Raw genomic sequence first — 19,587 nt, forward strand, 5'->3', positions numbered from 1 at the left:
GAATGTGCCTGGACCATGCTATGGTAGTCACAAAGGACACACAGTAGCCCAGAAATGGCCAATTGGATAGTCACCCTGCTTCTGCTGGTAGCTCCTCACAGAAAATCTTCAATTATGTCGGAAATCTGAGATGTTATCGAGAGTTATAAATTCATCAGGTAACGGAAATGGCTGAAATGTATAGTAAAAAAGAACTGCAAACAAGTTCAGTGTGTCAGCCATTGTGGTTGAACATGTTAAAATAAAGTTTGCTGCACTAAGAGGACTAGAGTTGGATGCACAACGTGGATTTAAAGCACAGTATTTCTATGGTTAAATTACCTGGTGCTTCAACTTTTGAAGTTTTGGAAAATTTGTAATTTTCTAGTTGACAAAAATCTAGTTAATGCCTGAACATCTTAATGGTACCTAAAAGGTGATTTCCTAGAGTTTTGCAGTAATGGATTTCTTATGCAGCAGGTGCAGAAAATATTACCCAGAGGCAATTACCCAGATATGCTGATGCTGTTTATTTGAAAGATCTTTCCAATTAATCCTATTCTCCTGCTCTGGAAGTAAATGGATATGCTGCTATTTAAGTGAGCTGCTTTGTCCTGGGTAGTGGCCAGTCAGTCCTTCAGTGTTGTTGGAGTTGCTCTCATCCAGGGAAGTAAAAGGTTTATCATCACATTCATAGATAATGGTAAAGCCTTGAGGAGTTAAGAAGAGAGTTACTCATTTGCAGGGTATACTTTATCAGACCTATTCTGGTAGACACCGTGTTTATGCCGTTACCCAGTTATGTTTCTCATCAGTGGTCAGCCTCAGAATGTTGATGGTGTGGGATTCAAGGATGCTGTAGAACTTCACACACTCAAAATACTAGAGGAACACAGCAGGTCAGGCAGCATCTATGGTGTGGAATAAAGAGTCAACATTTTGGGTCAAGACCCTTCATCAAGACTGCTGTGGAATTTTCAGTGTTCTTCGTTTTTTCCTTCGGGATAGTTATTTCTGTGATCTGTGTTCATGAATATCATTTAAAACTTAACAGCTCTTTATTCATTCTAATAGAAACATTACTAAAGTATTGATAAAGGTCGTGAGCAGATAACATAAAACACACACGTATTAAAATAGATTATTACAGGATTATGACAATCTGTATTTCTATTCTAGTCTCTAAAGCGGGACTAGAACCCAAGATAGACTTAGAGGCAAGAATATCACTAACTGAGCCATAACTGACATGCTAATCTTAAGAGGCACAAAAGTTGCAGTCTGAGAAATAAAAGAAGTCTCTGTTTGTGGCTGGTCTGGTCTGGTCTTCTTTCAGATTGATGTCCTTGCTGAGATCATTGAAGCTGTGGAAGGGAAGGTTGAAGTCTTCTTGGATGGTGGCGTGCGGAAAGGCACCGATGTGCTGAAAGCTCTTGCCTTGGGTGCCAAGGCTGTATTTGTGGGGAGGCCGGTTCTGTGGGGTTTGGCTTATAAGGTAAAGAGGAAATTAGTCAATTATGGATTAATGTGGCTGGGGAGTGTGGTGGGGGGAGGAGGGATCTTTATTGCTTTAACCCCATCACCATGCCATGCATCTCATTCTTACATCTTTATTCTAGGGTTGGGAAAGGGAGGATATTTCACCTAATGTGAATGGGGGCATTGCCATAAGGCGGTTATCGTTAGTGACTCCTATGCTCCTCGCCCTGCTGTAAGCCTAATCACTCCAGTTAAGTAGGTATCAAACAGGCTGGAGAACAAAGTTTTAGAGCAGACACAGGTTACTGGTAGATTTCTCTGCTTCCTAGAATTTCAGGTTATCTCAAGAGAAATATAGGAGGTATCCATGCTGTTCTTTTTACAGCCTCAGATCTCTGGAACATTCTTTGTAACCAATCAAATCCACCTGGAGTTTACCATTGTTGTAAGAAACATGTGAACAGCAAGACTAGCAAACTGATGAAGTTGACTAGATCAGCTATAGTGACATTGAGGAATAAATTAATGGCTAGAACATTGGGCTTTTCTCACTATTCTTCCTCAAGATACTGCCTGGGGCCTTTTATGTCCGTTGGAAAGAACAGAGAGTATATTGATTTAATATCTCACACAAAAGATAATATCTCTAGCGGTGCAGCCCTCCCTTAGTGTTATTTGGGTATCAGGTAATTTCTTAATGCTTAAATCTCTGGAGTGGAACTTGAACATATGACCTTTGGAGCTGACAGTGATACTGACTTTACGATGTTGATGTAAAAGAGGTATAACTAAAAAGAGGTGAACTCGTAAATCCAGTAATTAGAGGCCAGTTACTTCAATCAGTGGTGGATAAATTAGTCAGTCAAGTCATAGGTTATTCAAGTAGAGTCACTTTGGATTTATTAAGGGAAAATCATGTCTTTTATTAGTCAATGTATAGAATAAAACAGCAGAGAGATTGTTGTTGGGAAGGTCAGGCCACAGTTGAATACCATGTGAAATACTGTTTCCACTATGCAAGAAGAATGTGATTGCACTGGGAGGATGCAGACAAGGTTCACAAGGAAATTGCCAGCACTGGGGAAAATTAGCCACGAGGAAAAATGGCGTAAGATGTTAGATGCTGGAAATAAGTAGGTTTCTTTCTCTTTGGAAAAGAAGAGGCTAAGAAGAAACTTAACTGAAGTGTTGAAAATTATGCGTGGGGCTTATATAGAAAAAAGAGTAAGGACCAATTTCCTTTAGCTGACAGACCAAAAACAGGGAACATAGATTTAAAGTAATTGATGGAAGGAGTAGAATGGGAATGAGGAAACATTTTAAACCCTGAGAGTTGTGGGGATGTGGAATTCACTACCCAAAACTCTCACTTTATTTAAAAAGTGCCTGGATGTATACTTAAAGAGCTATGACCTGCAGAATTCTGGATTTAGTGCTCGATGATGGAATTATATTTGTGGCTCTTATTAGACAGGACGAACATAATGGGAAGAATGGCTTTATTCATAATGAACTTTCTGTGATTCCGCTCTTAGTGGAACCCTATTACATCCCAACTTTTTCATCATTCCAATCCAAGGTTTCTGATGAGTAGAATTGTCCCTGAACAATCAGGTACATTTTAGGGCCTACGCTTGTTATAAGGATGCTAGTCAAAGTTTATTTTTTTAATCACATCCTTTTTCTTAAACAACAGGGAGAAGAAGGTGTTCATAAAGTATTAGATATACTAAAGGAAGAATTCAGGCTAGCCTTGGCTTTGGCAGGTTAGTACCACTTATTTCAAATAACACTGTGAATCATATCCTGTTGAAGGTTGAAAATGGCTAGAATATTAAGTCCAGAACTCTCATCAATTTCCTTGTCTGTATTTCTTTGTTCAGATGACATTTCATTCCTCTCTTTCAGTTACCATAAGAATTAGGAGCAGAATTAGGCTATTTGGCCCATCGAATCTGCTCCACCATTCCATCATGGCTGATTTATTATCCCTCTCAAACCCATTCTCCTGCCTTCTTCCCATAACCTTTGACACCCTGACTGATTAAGAACCTATCAACCTCTGTTTTAAACATACTCGATGACTTGGCCTCCACAGCCATCCATGGCAATGAATTCGACAGACTCACCACTCTCTAGCCAAAAAAATTCCCTCTCATCTTTGTTATAAATGGATGTCCCACTTATTCTGAGGCTGTGCCCTTTGGTCCTAGACTCACCCACCATAGGAAACATCCTCTCCAAATCCACTTTATCTTGGCCTTTCAATATTTGATCAGTTTAAATGGGATTTCCACCTCATTCTTCTGAACTCCAGTGAGTACAGGCCCAGAGCCATCAAATGGTTCTCATTCTTTAACCCCTTCATTTCCAGAATCATCCTTGTGAACCTTCTCAGACGCACCCCCCAGCAGATCTAAAGGGGTATATTTGTTCCTTGGGGAAATAGCACAGGAGAACCATGTTACGGAACAGCTTCCCCTCCGACCTTCAACTGTCGGAGGTAGAACGCTCTGTCCTCAGTAAGGGCCTCACCTTTGTCCCCCTTCGCCCACACCTCAGCGAGTTCCGTATTCGCCATGATGCGGAACTTTTCTTCCGCCGTCTCCGTCTCCGAGCCTACTTCTTCGGCAAGGACTCTTCCACCCCCACCAATGACCCCTTCTCCTGTCTTCAACCCTCCTCTTCTTCATGGACACCCCGCTCTGGTCTTCTGCCTGCTCTGGATCTCTTTATCGCTAACTGCCGACGGGACATCAACCGTCTCGACTTCACCGCACCTTGTCCCCATTCCAACCTCACTCCTTCGGAACGCTCTGCTCTCCACTCCCTCCGCACTAATCCTAACCTTACTATTAAACCCGCTGATAAGGGGGGTGCTGTTGTAGTCTGGCGTACTGACCTCTACCTTGCCGAGGCACAGCGACAACTCGCGGACACCTCCTCTTATTTACCCCTCGATCGTGACCCCACTAAGGAGCACCAAGCCATTGTCTCCCACACCATCACCGACTTTATCCGCTCAGGGGATCTCCCATCCATTGCTACCAACCTTATAGTTCTCACACCTTGCACATCCCGTTTCTACCTCCTACCCAAGATCCACAAACCTGCCTGTCCTGGCAGACCTATTGTCTCAGCTTGCTCCTGCCCCACTGAACTCGTTTCTGCGTACCTCGACATGGTTTTATCCCCCCTTGTTCAATCCCTTCCTACCTATGTTCGTGACACTTCTCAAGCTCTTAAACTTTTTGATGATTTTAAGTTCCCTGGCCCCCACCGCTTTATTTTCACCATGGATGTCCAGTCCCTATATACTTCCATCCCCCGTCAGGAAGGTCTCAAAGCTTTCCGCTTCTTTTTGGATTCCAGACCTAATCAGTTCCCCTCTACCACCACTCTGCTCCGTCCAGCGGAATTAGTCCTTACTCTTAATAATTTCTCCTTTGGCTCCTCCAACTTCCTCCAAACTAAAGGTGTAGCTATGGGCACCCGAATGGGTCCTAGCTATGCCTGCCTTTTTGTTGGCTTTGTGGAACAATCTGTGTTCCAAACCTATTCTGGTATCTGTCCCACACTTTTCCTTCGCCACATTTACGACTGCATTGGCGCTGCTTCCTGCACACATGCTGAGCTCGTTGACTTTATTAACTTTGCCTCCAACTTTCACCCTGCCCTCAAGTTTACCTGGTCCATTTCCGACACCTCCCTCCCCTTTCTAGATCTTTCTGTCTCTATCTCTGGAGACAGCTTATCCACTGATGTCTACTATAAGCCTACTGACTCTCACAGCTATCTGGACTATTCCTCTTCTCACCCTGTCTCTTGCAAAAATGCCATCCCCTTCTCGCAATTCCTCCGTCTCCGCTGCATCTGCTCTCAGGATGAGGCTTTTCATTCCAGGACGAGGGAGATGTCCTCCTTTTTTAAAGAAAGGGGCTTTCCTTTCTCTACCATCAACTCTGCTTTCAAACGCATCTCCCCCATTTCACGCACATCTGCTCTCACTCCATCCTCCCACCACCCCACTAGGAATAGGGTTCCCCTGGTTCTCACCTACCAACCCACCAGCCTCCGGGTCCAACGTATTATTCTCCGTAACTTCCGCCACTTCCAATGGGATCCCACCACTAAGCACATCTTTCCCTCCCCCCCACTCTCTGCTTTCCGCAGGGATCGCTCCCTACGCGACTCCCTTGTCCATTCGTTCCCCCCATCCCTCCCCACTGATCTCCCTCCTGGCACTTATCCTTGTAAGCGGAACAAGTGCTACACATGCCCTTACACTTCCTCCCTTACCACCATTCAGGGCCCCAGACAGTCCTTCCAGGTGAGGCGACACTTCACCTGTGAGTCGGCTGGGGTGATATACTGCGTCCGGTGCTCCCGATGTGGCCTTCTATATATTGGCGAGACCCGACACAGACTGGGAGACCGCTTTGCTGAACACCTACGCTCTGTCTGCCAGAGAAAGCAGGTTCTCCCAGTGGCCACACATTTTAATTCCACATCCCATTCCCATTCTGACATGTCTATCCACGGCCTCCTCTACTGTAAAGATGAAGCTACACTCAGGTTGGAGGAACAACACCTTATATTCCGTCTGGGTAGCCTCCAATCTGATGGCATGAACATTGACTTCTCTAACTGCCGCTAATGTCCCACCTCCCTCTTGTACCCCATCCGTTATTTATTTTTATACACACATTCTTTCTCTCACTCTTCTTTTTCTCCCTCTGTCCCTCTGACTATACCCCTTGCCCATCCTCTGGGTTCCCCCCTTGCTTGTCTTTCTCCCTGGGCCTCCTGTCCCATGATCCTCTCATATCCCCTTTGCCAATCACCTGTCCAGCTCTTGGCTCCATCCCTCCCCCTCCTGTCTTCTCCTATCACTTTGGATCTCCCCCTCCCCCTCCCACTTTCAAATCTCTTACTAACTCTTCCTTCAGTTAGTCCTGACGAAGGGTCTCGGCCTGAAAGGTCGACTGTACCTCTTCCTAGAGATGCTGCCTGGCCTGCTGTGTTCACCAGCAACTTTGATGTGTGTTGTTTACGGAACAGTTTGCCCATTTATCATTCAAATTCCTCCTTTCTGGTGTCTAGAATTTCAGCATTAATCCCCTTGCCCTCACTTCTCCATTAATCTGTCTATGAAGGGTCCTTGTCACCCAGGGCGCTGTATATCAAGCAGTTGTAAATTAGATTCAATTTAATGCCCCTCTTTTTTTGTTGTTGTTGTTCTACAGTATGTGTTTGGCTGGATGACAGAATTCAATGCACTCCATTTGGCAAGTAGTCTGAGATAGGCTGAGTAACCTGTGTATTGATTCATGCCTGGACCAGTAGGGTCAGAATGACAATGTCCTCTCTCAGGAATTGGGTGTGCCCCACGGTGGCCACCAAGTTTCATTGACATATTCAATCTGGATAAAACGTATTAGGGATGACTCATGCTGTTGTCTCCCTCTTGAACTCATGAAAATGCCCCAGTATGGAGGAGAGTGGTTTAGGTGCTCCTCAGGTATTGTCTTGATTGACAAGAGGCACTGACTTACTGTCTCGAGAATTCTGCAACAGGAAATAGGCACACGATGAGTAATTGATGTTAATGACTATTGGCTTTCTTACAGTTCAGGCAATTACGTAAAATAACGTCAAATTCAATTTTATTGTCACATGCAGAAGTATATGAGTGTTTAGTTGCAATGAAAAGCTTACTTGTAGCAGCATCTAGGTGCATAGCATCTGTGACCTATTTCCAATAAAAACATAAATTAGTCATAACTTACGAAAGGAAGAACACAATTGGAGCAGAAGAACATCCATTGTAGTGCGAGGTGGTCAAAGTGGTCATATTGAAGAATCTCAGAGCAAAGGAAAGTGGAACTAAAACAAGAAAAGATATACATGCACATGAAGCCCTTATCCATTTTGCTTGTTAAATCCAAAAATTTGAGAGGTGATGTTGGTGTAAGCAGCATGAGTAACTAACAGTGCACTTTCGTAGATCGTGTTCACGTTGCCATCACTGCGAGGCTGGAGTGAATGGATGATCGAATAGTTAGGGTGGTTGATGGTATCAAACAAGTAAGTTACTTTCTCCTGGAAGGTATTAACCTTCCTGAAAGTTATTGGAGTGGAATCCATCCAGGCAGCTCAAGGCTGTTCCATTTGCTATGCTGAATAGCAATTTCTTTGAGACAAAGGTCAATATCCTCTGTGTGGCTGATGTCCCTTAATGGCCAAACTCAACTTTTGAGGTAGTGCCTCCTTAACCTGGTCTCAGACTATTATTTTCAGACTGTAATCCATTCAGAAGTGGTGACTGAAGGCTGTGAAGCCGCCACTTTGTTGACGACAAAGCTGTTCATTGATGGTTCCCTGGTTGGTAGCCATTGTCTGTAGAGGACTGCTCTATCAGTCTGGACAGGCTCATGGAACAAGCATTTTCTTTGTGCGTCTATTCAGTTTTTTAGCCAAAAGTAAAGACTTAAAACCCAGGTACTGCACAAATCTTTAGTCACCTAAACACCACAGTTCAATGATTCATTAATCTTCCATTCTTGAAACAATACAAAGCTAACCAATGCATCTGACCTCATAACTCAATCATTACAGCATTGGTGCATTTTCTTTAGGAAGTTCCATCCTTAAATTGATGGGAGGAGAAATAGTTCATATCCTGCTGTTTTGTTATTTCAGTACAGGTCCTCTACAGATTACCGATGAGATATTAAGTACAGCCTCTGCATTGGAGTGGGCATTAGGGAGAGCAGCATTCGCTGGCTACCGTGGGGCTGCAGGCTTCTTTTACCATGTGAGAACTTGGTTGCATTTCTGACTTGGAAATTGTTCAGGGTACAACCTGTAGTTTTCATCAACTTCAGTGGCAAAGGAACTGAGAATTGAGATGTGTTACCTGTTTACCTTTCAGTCCACTTGTCTTCCTCAGAGACTTCTATCTAGTGCTTCTGAATGGAATAGCAATGTTGAAGTATTGGCTCTGTCAATCCACGACAAGGGTTGGGAGGCCATTTTATCCAGGTTCCTTTAAAACCAGAAGGAATACAAAGCATTGGCAGTATTAGTGTTGAAGTACACCTTGGGCCAGATTGCATTGGTGGACAATTGACGGTTCAGTACTGAGATGCAGACTAACTGCAAAGTGTATGTCACCTGTGATTTGGACTTCCATACTTGCACACTGCAGCCTGGAAAGTATTGGATGTGAGATGTGAGATGTGAGGCAGGAGTGAAGAAATGAACGAATGGTCAGGCTGCCTCTCATTCTGCCCTTGGACTTAGGGCTGAGTCCACGGACCTTCTTTAAGTTACTGAGCTAAGGAATTGGACACTCACATCTGTTACATCAGCTTTACTTTAATCATAGCTGACACATCTACTGCTGCCCTGTTCAAGTGAATCAGGTCACCGACCTTCATAGTGAAGGAAAATAGTGCTTCATTGTGCTTTAATTCTTTAAATACACCCGGTGGCCACTTTATTGTACACCTGCTCGATAATGCAAATATCCAATCAGTTAATCATGTGGCAGCAACTCAATGCATAAAAACATGCAGATGTGGTCAAGAGGTTCAATTGTAGTTCAAATCAAACATCAGAATGGGTACGAAATATGATCTAAGTGACTTTGACTGTGGAATTATTGTTGATGCCAGACAGCATGGTTTCTAGAGTTTACAGAGAATGGTGCAACAAGAAACAAAATATCATCCAGTAAGCAACAGTCCTGTGGGGGGAAAGCAGTTTGTTAATGAGAGAGGTCAGAGAAAAATGGCCAAACTGGCTCAAGCCGACAATAACTCAAATAACCATGCATTACACTGTTGGTGTGCAGAGTAGCATCTCTGACACACAACACATTGAACATTGATATGGATGGGCTATAGCAGCAGAAGGCCATGGATATACATTCAGAGACCACTTTATTAGGTACAGGAGGTACTTTACAGCTGTTTCTGAATGATCAGACATTTATAAACAATGGGAAAGGACATCGATGCCAACAAAGTGGCCTGTGAATGGGACCTTGGTTTCTGCTGCCTGTAGCCTTGTCACTCTGCACAATCCCCTCCTCTTCATAGGGCAACTGATGCATGAGGCTGGTGATGTGATGCTGCAAAGGAATAAGGGCAAGTATTGGGAAGGAGTGGAGTGCAGAGTGATTTCCAGTGGAGTGTGGAGTGGATCCATTGAGTCTATCACCACCAGTGCTCTGTAACACTAATCATGTGCTTACCTGCATATAAGTGGACATGCCTTAGACTTAATCTTCAAATACTGAAAGCTTCAGTCTTCTGCTCTTCCTCTTGTTTCACTTTTATACCCTACCTCCAATGGCTTCATCTTGGTACAATCCTCCAACAGAGGATTTGGCAAGTTCACTGTGTGCTGGTGGGTGAGGGCAAATTCCATTAAAGCACTCCTACAGAAGGGGTAACCAACCTTTTCTATGTCATGTTCCCCTTGTCATTAGCCGAGGGGGCCAGTGGGCCTCAGATTGGGAAGCCCTGTCATATAGGGATTTGAGATCCAACTCAATAGAACACAGAACAGTACAGTACAGGAACAGGCCATTTGGCTCAAAAGGTTGTACTGAATGAATTAATCTAATGGCACCTAATGACTTCTGCCTATACATGGTCCATAAACTTCCATTTTCATGTGCCTACCTAAGAACTCTCAAACGGCTCTATCATTTCTGCCTCCAACACCACTCCTGGCAATGCATTCCAGACACCCACCGCCCTCTGTGTAAAAAAAAACTTGCCCGCATATCTCCTTTGAACTGTCTCGCTCTCACCTTAAATACATGCCCTTTAGTATTAGATCTTTCAACACTGAGAAAAAGTATCGGCCGTCTACCTTATGTATGCCCCTTAAAATTTTGTGAACTTCTTCTCAGGTCTTCCCTCAGCCTGAACCATTTCTGAGAAAACAAACTAGTTTTCCCAACCTAGTGATGAAATCCTCTTCTTTGCCCTCACCACACTGATCCTATACCTCTGAGTGAGATCTAGGGGAAAAAGGGCAAAAGAAATTGACTTCAAGATGCCTATATCAACAATTGTACTGCTATTATATCTTGCTTTTGATTTTGGACACAGAATTGGAGTTCCTGAAAGAAAAAAGATCAAAAGAAAGACACTGTTAACAAATCGGAGTTTCTCAGTGACTGCAAACACTATTATGCACGGGGTATCTTTGATGTTATCTGAGAGTGAAATTGTCACTTCTGAGGGTGCATTGAAAGTCATTATTGGTCCTGAGTGTGGTCTGAACATGTTAATGGGTGTACAAGCTGTCATTATTCACTTGGGTGTGTTACTCACTGTAAAGATGCAGCCGCAGCTCATACCAGTTATGTGAGTATCACTGTCTGTTTCAGCTTGTCATTAATCCCAATGCATTCATTCCGTTATTTCAATCTAAGTAGGGACATCTGTTTCAATAATTATGTCTGCATGTGTTCACTTGATTTTCTTTCAGTGACTAATGTTCTCTTATATTTATGTGTCTTATATTTACTTCTCCGCTTTGTAATTGTGGGTTTGGTTATTCATGTTGCTGTGCTACTTTGAATACATCTTCCCAAACTGTTGCTGACCTTCCTTATGCTATTATACAAATGTTAAAACATAAAGTTAACCCCCTCCCGGCTCCCAAAAATGGAGGGAAATCTATTTCCATGCATTAGCTATGGACTTGGGAAAACCCGATCAAGGTCCTGGTGGAATTTGGTGGGCCTGGGGATGGGGAACATGGAATTCTAACCTTCTTAGGGAAAACAATTTTGTAGCTGAAGACAGAGAACATGGCTGGATCACCCTCTCCATTTCTACATCAATAAAATGTTAACAAGTTGTGAATTAGTTTGGATAATCTTCCACGGGACGAAATATGAAAATAAGCCTATAGGGTATACTGTAAAGAAAGTAGTTATTGATTATTAGTTTATTGTTATCATCTGTACCAAGATACAGATTACAACGGAGTTACACCTACCAAAGGAAGTGTAAGGCACTCCTTCCCTCTGCTAGCCTATAGGTCACCCTTGGGCAAGGTGTAGCACCTGTTTAGCCCCCCAGATAAGGTCACATGAAGCCATGGGAGCAGGTGGTGGATGTCCTTATCACAAGTCCTAGTTATGTGATCACTGATGCCAAGCAGACAATCTCTGAAGAATATTGATAATGGCTCGTGTCACCCACTTTGTAAAGACACTGCCCAGAAGAAGGCAATGGCAAACCACTTCTGTAGAAAAATTTGTCAAGAACAATCATGATCAAGATCGTGATTGCCCACATCATAGGACACAGTACATAATGAATGAATGAAAACCAAGATACAATGAATATCTTTGTTTTGTATGTCATCCCTATAAATCACTTCAAAATATGAGTACATTCAGGTTGCTTAAAAGTGCAAGGCAGTAATATTCAGAACTGCAGTGTTAGTTATGGAGAACAGACAGTACAGGTAGACAAATAAGATACAAAGCTCACGATTCAGAGATCCATTCAGGAGTTTAATACAACTAATAGAAACTGTCTCTGAGCTTGGTGGTGCATGCTGTGAAGCTCTTATAGCTTCTGCCCAATAGCAGGTGGCAGAAGAGAGAATGACTGGGCTGGAAGGGGCCTTTACTTATGTTAACTGATTTCCTGAGGCAGCAAGAAATGTAGATAGAGTCAATAGAAGCGTGGTTGGTTTTCATGATGTGCTGAGCAGTTTCTTGAGATCTTGGACAAAAACAATTGTGGTATTTCCAAATAAGGTGCTCTCTACAGTGCAGGTGTAAAAATTGGTGAGAGTAAACAGGGACATGCTGAATTTACTTAGAACATAGAACATAGAACATAGAATAGTACAGCACAGTACAGGCCCTTCGGCCCACAATGTTGTGCCGACCCTCAAACCCTGCCTCCCATATAAGCCCCCACCTTAGATTCCTCCATATACCTGTCTAGTAGTCTCTTAAACTTCACTAGTGTATCTTCCTACAACACTGACTCAGGGAGTGCATTTCACGCACCAACCACTCTCTGAGTAAAAAACATTCCTCTAATATCCCCCCTTGAACTTCCTACTCCTTACCTTAAAGTCATGTCCTCTTGTATTGAGCAGTGGTGCCCTGGGGAAGAGACGCTGGCTATCCACTCTATATATTCCTCTTATTATCTTGTACACCTCTATCATGTCTCCTCTCATCCTCCTCCTCTTCAAAGAGTAAAGCCCTATCTCCCTTAATCTCTGATCATAATGCATACTCTCTAAACTAGGTAGCATCCTGGTAAATCTCCTCCATACCCTTTCCAATGCTTGCACATCCTTCCTATAGTGAGGCGACCAGAACTGGACACAGTACTCCAAATGTGGCCTAACCAGAGTTTTATAGAGCTGCACCATTACATCGTGACTCTTAAGCTCTATCCCTCGACTTATGAAAGCTAACACCCCATAAGCTTTCTTAACTACCCTATCCACCTGTGAGGCAACTTTCAGGGATCTGTGGACATGTACCCCCAGATCCCTCTGCTCCTTCACACTACCAAGTATCCTGCCATTTACTTTGTACTCTGCCTTGGAGTTTGTCCTTCCAAAGTGTACCACCTCACACTTCTCCGGGTTGAACTCCATCTGCCACTTCTCAGCCCACTTCTGCATACTATCAATGTCTCTCTGCAATCTTTGACAATCCTCTACACTATCTACAACACTACCAACCTTTGTGTCGCCTGCAAACTTGCCAACCCACCCTTCTACCCTCACATCCAGTTCGTTAATAAAAAAAATCATGAAAAGTAGGGGTCCCAGAACCGATCCTTGTGGGACACCACTAGTCACAATCCTCCAATCTGAATGTACTCCCTCCACCACCACCCTCTGCCTTCTGCAGGCAAGCCAATTCTGAATCCACCTGGCCAAACTTCCCTGGATCCCATGCCTTCTGCCTTTCTGAATAAGCCTACCATGTGGAACCTTGTCAAATGCCTTACTAAAATCCATATATATCACATCCTCTGCACTACCCTCATCTATATGCCTGGTCACTTCCTCAAAGAACTCTATCAGGCTTGTTAGACATGATCTGCTCTTCACAAAGCCATGCTGACTGTCCCTGATCAGACAATGATTCTCCAAATGCCCATAGATCCTATCTCTAAGAATCTTTTCCAACAGCTTTCCTACCACAGACGTAAGGCTCACTGGTCTATAATTACCCGGACTATCCCTACTACCTTTTTTGAACAAGGGGACAATATTCGCCTCCCTCCAATCTTACTTCAAGCTATACTGCCAGTATGACAATACCAGTAAGAAAATGAAGTTGCTTTGCCTGAGTAATCTCCACAAAGTGCAGCAATCATATGGAGTTTGGATTTAATCAAGCTAAATATAACAGATTTCATGAATTTCACCTCATCCATCCCATTTCCTTGATCTGGTGAAAGTCTGATGGAACATATGTAGAGTGCAGTCAGTGCTCTGCTCTGATCTGTTAAAACGCAAAAGATGAAAAATGGAATGGAAAGTCCTGCATTTGTATTGTGTCCTTTGTGATAGCTGGAGATCTCAGAGCACTTTACAGCTATTTGTGCCTCTGAAGTGTAATCATTCTTGCAACCAGGGAAACATGTTCCCCAGAGCAAATTCCTACAAATAGTAGCCATGCTGATATAATGAAAGGGGTAAGTAGGACAATGCGATGATGAAATGGGCTACTTGCTCGGTAAGCTCTCTTGGTGAGAAAGTTGGAAAAGTACAAAGCAAAAGGTTGGACGTACTCAGTGGGTGAATTAGCATCGAAGGAGATAAAAGAATTGTCAAGTCTTCGATGGAGACCCTGCATTTGGACTCAGAGTGGAGAGGGAAGACAGTGGAGATGGAAAGTTTAAATAAAGATTAGCTTTATTTGTCACATACATCAGGACATCAAAACCTACAGTGAAATGCATTGTTAAGAAGCCTTCTTTACCAGGCCTCACATGAAATGTCTAGGTTCCTGCTTTCTCAGGCTCTGCCCATCTCTTGGTGGCGAGAACAAATGCTCACAAGCCCCCCCCAGCACCCCCCATCAATTCCCAACCTCCACAACCCTCTCTGTGGGATTTATTCCACTGCCCTTATTTTGCAGTAATGAACTGAATGTCAAATATGGTTGCAGGATGTCACAATGTGAATGAAGTTGACCAGTCTCTAGTGAAGAGGAGTCCCTGGGCAGCACCACGGATCTGAAGGCAGCCATTGCTGGAACGACAGGGACAAGAAAAAGTAGCTGCAGACTGTTGGATCCATCCAAGGGAAGAATGTTTTCTAGGTGGAAAATTATCTTTAGGTGAAACCACTGTAATCATGAAAACATTGTTTTCTAGTCCTTGTGATATCTTGATTTACTGCATTATTTACAACTGGAAAATTCACAATATGATATATTTTCCATACTGTTCTCTAGCTTTTCGTGTAAGATAAAATCAGGTGCCAGATGGTCAGGCATGATAATAAATAACAATGAAAATACTGGAAGTAGTCAGCAGGTCAGTCAGCATCTGTGAAGCAGAGTTAAACTTTCAGGTCAAAAACCAGATATTAAAACCTCCCTGATCATGATAAATGTGTTGTGTGGTGGAGATATGTCTCTACCAAAGGAAGGGTAAGGTATTCCTTCCCTCTACTAGCCTGCAGGTCACCCTTGGGCATCGTGTAGCACTTGCTTAGCCTCTCCTCGCCCCCTACCTCCCAGTCAGAGTCATGTGAAGTCATGGGAACAGGTGTGAATGGTTGTATGAACAGATAGTGTATATCACAAGTCCTGGTTATACAACCACTGACACCAGGCAGACAATCTCTGAAGAGTATTGATAATGGCTGGGATCACCCGTCTTGTAAAGATACCACCCAGAAGAAGGTATTGGCAAACCACTTCTGTAGAGAAATTTGCCAAGAACAATCATGGTCAAAGACCGTGATCGCCCACGTCATACAACATGGCACATAATGATGATGATGATTGTGATGAAATTTACTGCATTTGTAAATTACTTTGATTTATTCATTTATGCAGGGTTTGGAACTTACTGGTTAGATTAGATTGTATTGCACATTGCTACTTGCCCTTGAGGTGTTAACATTAAGCCATCTTTCTGAACTGCTACAATCCATAAGGAGAAGGTTCTCCTGGCTGGAGTGCCAATATTTTCACCTGATGATGGTGCAGAACAGCAATGTTTGTTTACTGTAAGTCAGAATGGTGTGTTACCTGTTGGGAATGATGAAGGTGGTGAGATTCGGTCTTCGGGTGAATGAGAAAACCAGCTTGGAACTAACTGGAGTGAATCTAAAATAAAAATCACAAATGATTTAAGTATCTTCTAAATTTGCCAAAGAGGGATAGTAGAGAAATTTTTAGATTAGTCATAGTCATACTTTATTGATCCCCGTGGAAATTGGTTTTCATTACAGTTGCACCATAAATAATAAATAGTAATAAAACCATAAATAGTTAAATAGTAATATGTAAATTAAGCCAGTAAATTATGAAATAAGTCCAGGACCAGCCTATTGGCTCAGGGTGTCTGACTTTCCAAGGGAGGAGTTGTAAAGTGTGAAGGCCACAGGCAGGAATGACTTCCTATGACGCTCTGTGTTGCATCTCAGTGGAATGAGCCTCTGGCTGAATGTACTCCTGTGCTCACCCAGTACATTATGTAGTGGATGGGAGACATTGTCCAAGATGGCATGCAACTTAGACAGCATTCTCTTTTCAGGCACCACCGTGAGAGAGTCCAGTTCCGTCCCCACAACCTCACTGGCCTTACGAATGAGTTTGTTGATTCTGTTGGTGTCTGCTACCCTCAGCCTGCTGCCTCAGCACACAACAGCAAACATGATAGCACTGCCCACCACAGACTTGTAGAACATCCTCAGCATCGTCCGGCAGATGTTAAAGGACCTCAGTCTCCTCAGGAAATAGAGACAGCTCTGACCCTTCTTGTAGACAGCCTCAGTGTTCTTTGACCAGTCCAGTTTATTGTCAATTCATATCCTCAGGTATTTGTAATCCTGCACCATGTCCATACTGACCCCCTGGATGGAAACAGGGGTCACCGGTACCTTAGCTCTCCTCAGGTCTACCACCAGCTCCTTAGTCTTTTTCACATGAAGCTGCAGATAATTCTGCTCACACCATGCAGGTCCTCTTTTATTGTCATTTAGTAATGCATGCATTAAGAAATGATACAATTTGTATCATTATCACAGAAACATAAGACAAACCAAGACTAAGAAAACTGACAAAAACCACATAATTATAACATATAGTTACAACAGTGCAAGCAATACTGTAATTTGATAGAAGTACAGACCATGGGCACAGTAAAAAAAAGTCTCATGGTCTCTCGAAAGTCCCATCATCTCATGCAGACGGTTGAAGGAAGAAAACTTCCTGCCATGAGCTTTCAGCACCACAAACTTGCCGATGCAGCATCCTGGAAGCACCCGACCACAGTCTGACTCCGAGTCCGTCTGAAAACTTCGAGCCTCCGACCAGCTCTCCGACACCGAGCACCATCTCTGCCAAGTGCTTTGACCCCGGCCCCAGCAACAGGCAATACGCAAAGCCGAGGATTTGAGGCCTTTCCCTCTGGAGATTCTTGATCGCACAGTAGCAGCGATTAGGATTGAAATGGCACATTATTATATTTCTCTTCATAGTGGTGGCATTGCCTCTGTGACAATTCTAACCTTGGGTGCTGTCTTTGTGGAGTTTACCATGTTGTCTCTGTGGCCTCTGAGAGTTCCTCTTGCTTCCTCCCCCATCCCACAGATGCACAGGTGGGAGGTTAATTGGACAATGTATATTGCCCTTAGTGTCAAGGTTGGTGGTAGAATCAGGAGGAAGTCGCTGGGAATGTGGGGAGAATAAAAGAATGAATAAATGTCGGATTAGTGTAAGTGGCTGGATGGTGGTCAGTGGGCTGAAGGGCCTGTTTCTGCACGGCATCTCTCTGTGAATCTACGAATCCTGAATGGATAATTGCTGGGTTAGTGCTGTAGCCATTCTATACAAGACCGAAGCAGAGCAGGGAGATCTATCCCTGGAGCTTACTCTGCAATTAGCATGGGGTGTCAGGATGCTGGAGCAGGGATCCAATCACAGACCCAGTACTGTGCACGCAGTGATATTAATTCAGTAACAAATCCTGAGGTGCAAACAAAATCAGCGTCAAAGATCAGGCTGAGATCAAAACATCCAGAGAAATCCAAAAACCAGAATCGGGAAATAGGCAGAGTCAATATTGAGACAGACAGAGTATAGATTTGAATGCTGGAAAAGCTCAGGAAAATTCATTGGCACAATCTGGCAACAAACAGGTGAAAACACAGGACTGACATACACTGAGCAATAAACAGAGAGGCAGATGATAGGTGGAGCACAATGAGACAGAAGTGGCCGCAAAACAAGTAATAATGATAAACAGGTGAGAGACGGAGTACTCAGTAATACAGGGGCTGGAGTAGAGCAGGAGCAGGGACAGGAGCACATGGCAATACAAAAAACCACAGACTTTGACAGCTAGGGGGAAAACACACAAAAAGATAGTTCAACTGGAGGTAGTGACATGGGGGCCATAGCTATAGGAAAAGGGGGAGGTCTCTTAGAAGTGAGGTGCATGGGAATTCTTTCTGCAGAAGGTGGTGACCTGGAATTCTGTATCCAGAGGGGTGTGGAGACTAGATTACTAGAGCTGTTCAAGAGGAGGGAAATAAATTGTTGCAAGATGGTGAAATTGAGTGTTATGGGGAACTGGTACAGAAGAAACGTTGAGAACTGGGACAGATCAGTCATTATCATGAATGGTGGAGAAGTCTTCAGGAGTTGGGTGGCTTAATCCTATTTCTAATTTTTGTGTCCTTGTGGGCTCAGCAATAAAATGAGAAGGTATTTTCAGTGGGTCAGTGAGGTTAGTTTTATTCTATTGCTGGCCCCTGGTGATCCCACAATCGAAGCTTTTCACACTTCATGATGCCCCTGTTCCATCTCAAGGAGACTTCCCTTATGGCCTTGGTAAATCTACTTCCTATCAGTAATACTGAGCTGGATAAGGAACCCATTGCTTTGAGCACCTACCAGCTGAAGCAAGAATGAAATACATTGGGAAAGAAGGCCAGAAAAAAATGAAAACAAAAACTTTAATCATGTTTAATCATGGCAACAATAATGTAAAAAAAAACCTGGATGAATAAATCTGCACTCCAGGTAATTGAATCTGTCAATTTGCCTTTGGAAAGAAAGAAAAAGCAGTGGATGTTCAAACAGAATGTCTGCAATATTCTCTAGCTTCTGAGGAATTCTACATATTTGTTGGATTAATAGGGCTTGCTTAAAGTCATCCATTTTTGACTGATTATTTGCTATCTGCCAGATTTCTGAATTATGTTTTTAGTAATGTCAGTGGTATCTAATAAAGAATGAATGTAAAGCTGTGAGGGACAAGGAATGAATGATGTGATTCACTAAAATAAAGGAAGAAGAAGGAATGATGTGATGCAGTGTAGCAGTGCACTTCATGATCAGCTTGTATGAAGGCATTTTGCAGCTAATTCAACTACTGAAGTTGCTGATGCAATTTAGGAAATTTTGGCAGCCATTTTATACACAATAAACTTTCACAAACTTCAATTTGTCAATGAACAGATAATATATTCGAGTAATATTGAATGAGGGATAACTATTGGCCACAACGCGTCTTGTTTGTCATTGAAATAGGGTCTGAGAAACAGCTTAGAGTCTTACTATTAAAGGGGTTGTCTGACAATGCAGTACCTTCTCAATAGTGTATTAAAGTGTAAGACTAACCCATTTTTAGGTCTCTGAATTTACTCCTGTTATCTCACAGGTAAGTGCACCACCAATTGAGTGATGATTGACACTGGAAGACTTCTGAAAGTGAGGAGGGAGAGGGCTGATCGTTTCTGGAGAGAATTTTGAGGAATTAGATGTGCACCAGTAAAAATCTCACCTGCTGCTGGTGAAGAGAAGGAAATGTGACCAATTTTCAGATCAAAGGGTATGGGAGATTTTACAGAGCATCATATTGCAAGGAC

At 43.1% G+C, this 19,587-nt stretch overlaps 1 protein-coding gene across 3 annotated transcripts in view; it reads left to right on the forward strand.

Annotated features, from left to right (window-relative positions):
- hao1 (hydroxyacid oxidase (glycolate oxidase) 1) overlaps positions 1-19,131 on the forward strand; it is a 65,745-nt gene extending 46,614 nt beyond the window's left edge. Inside the window, exons 6-8 of one of the 3 annotated variants that reach the window (XM_063056192.1) lie at positions 1,316-1,474; positions 3,155-3,224; positions 14,648-19,131. In XM_063056192.1, the coding sequence (XP_062912262.1) occupies positions 1,316-1,474; positions 3,155-3,224; positions 14,648-14,718 (300 nt within the window). In that variant the 3' untranslated portion in view covers positions 14,719-19,131. Of the gene's footprint in view, positions 1-1,315; positions 1,475-3,154; positions 3,230-14,647 lie in introns of those variants that run through there. The other 2 variants (XM_063056194.1, XM_063056193.1) reach the window with 2 other exon arrangements.
- The last annotated feature ends 456 nt before the right edge of the window (positions 19,132-19,587 follow it).

This window comes from Mobula hypostoma, chromosome 8, assembly GCF_963921235.1.
Source record: "Mobula hypostoma chromosome 8, sMobHyp1.1, whole genome shotgun sequence".
NCBI lineage: Eukaryota > Metazoa > Chordata > Chondrichthyes > Myliobatiformes > Myliobatidae > Mobula > Mobula hypostoma.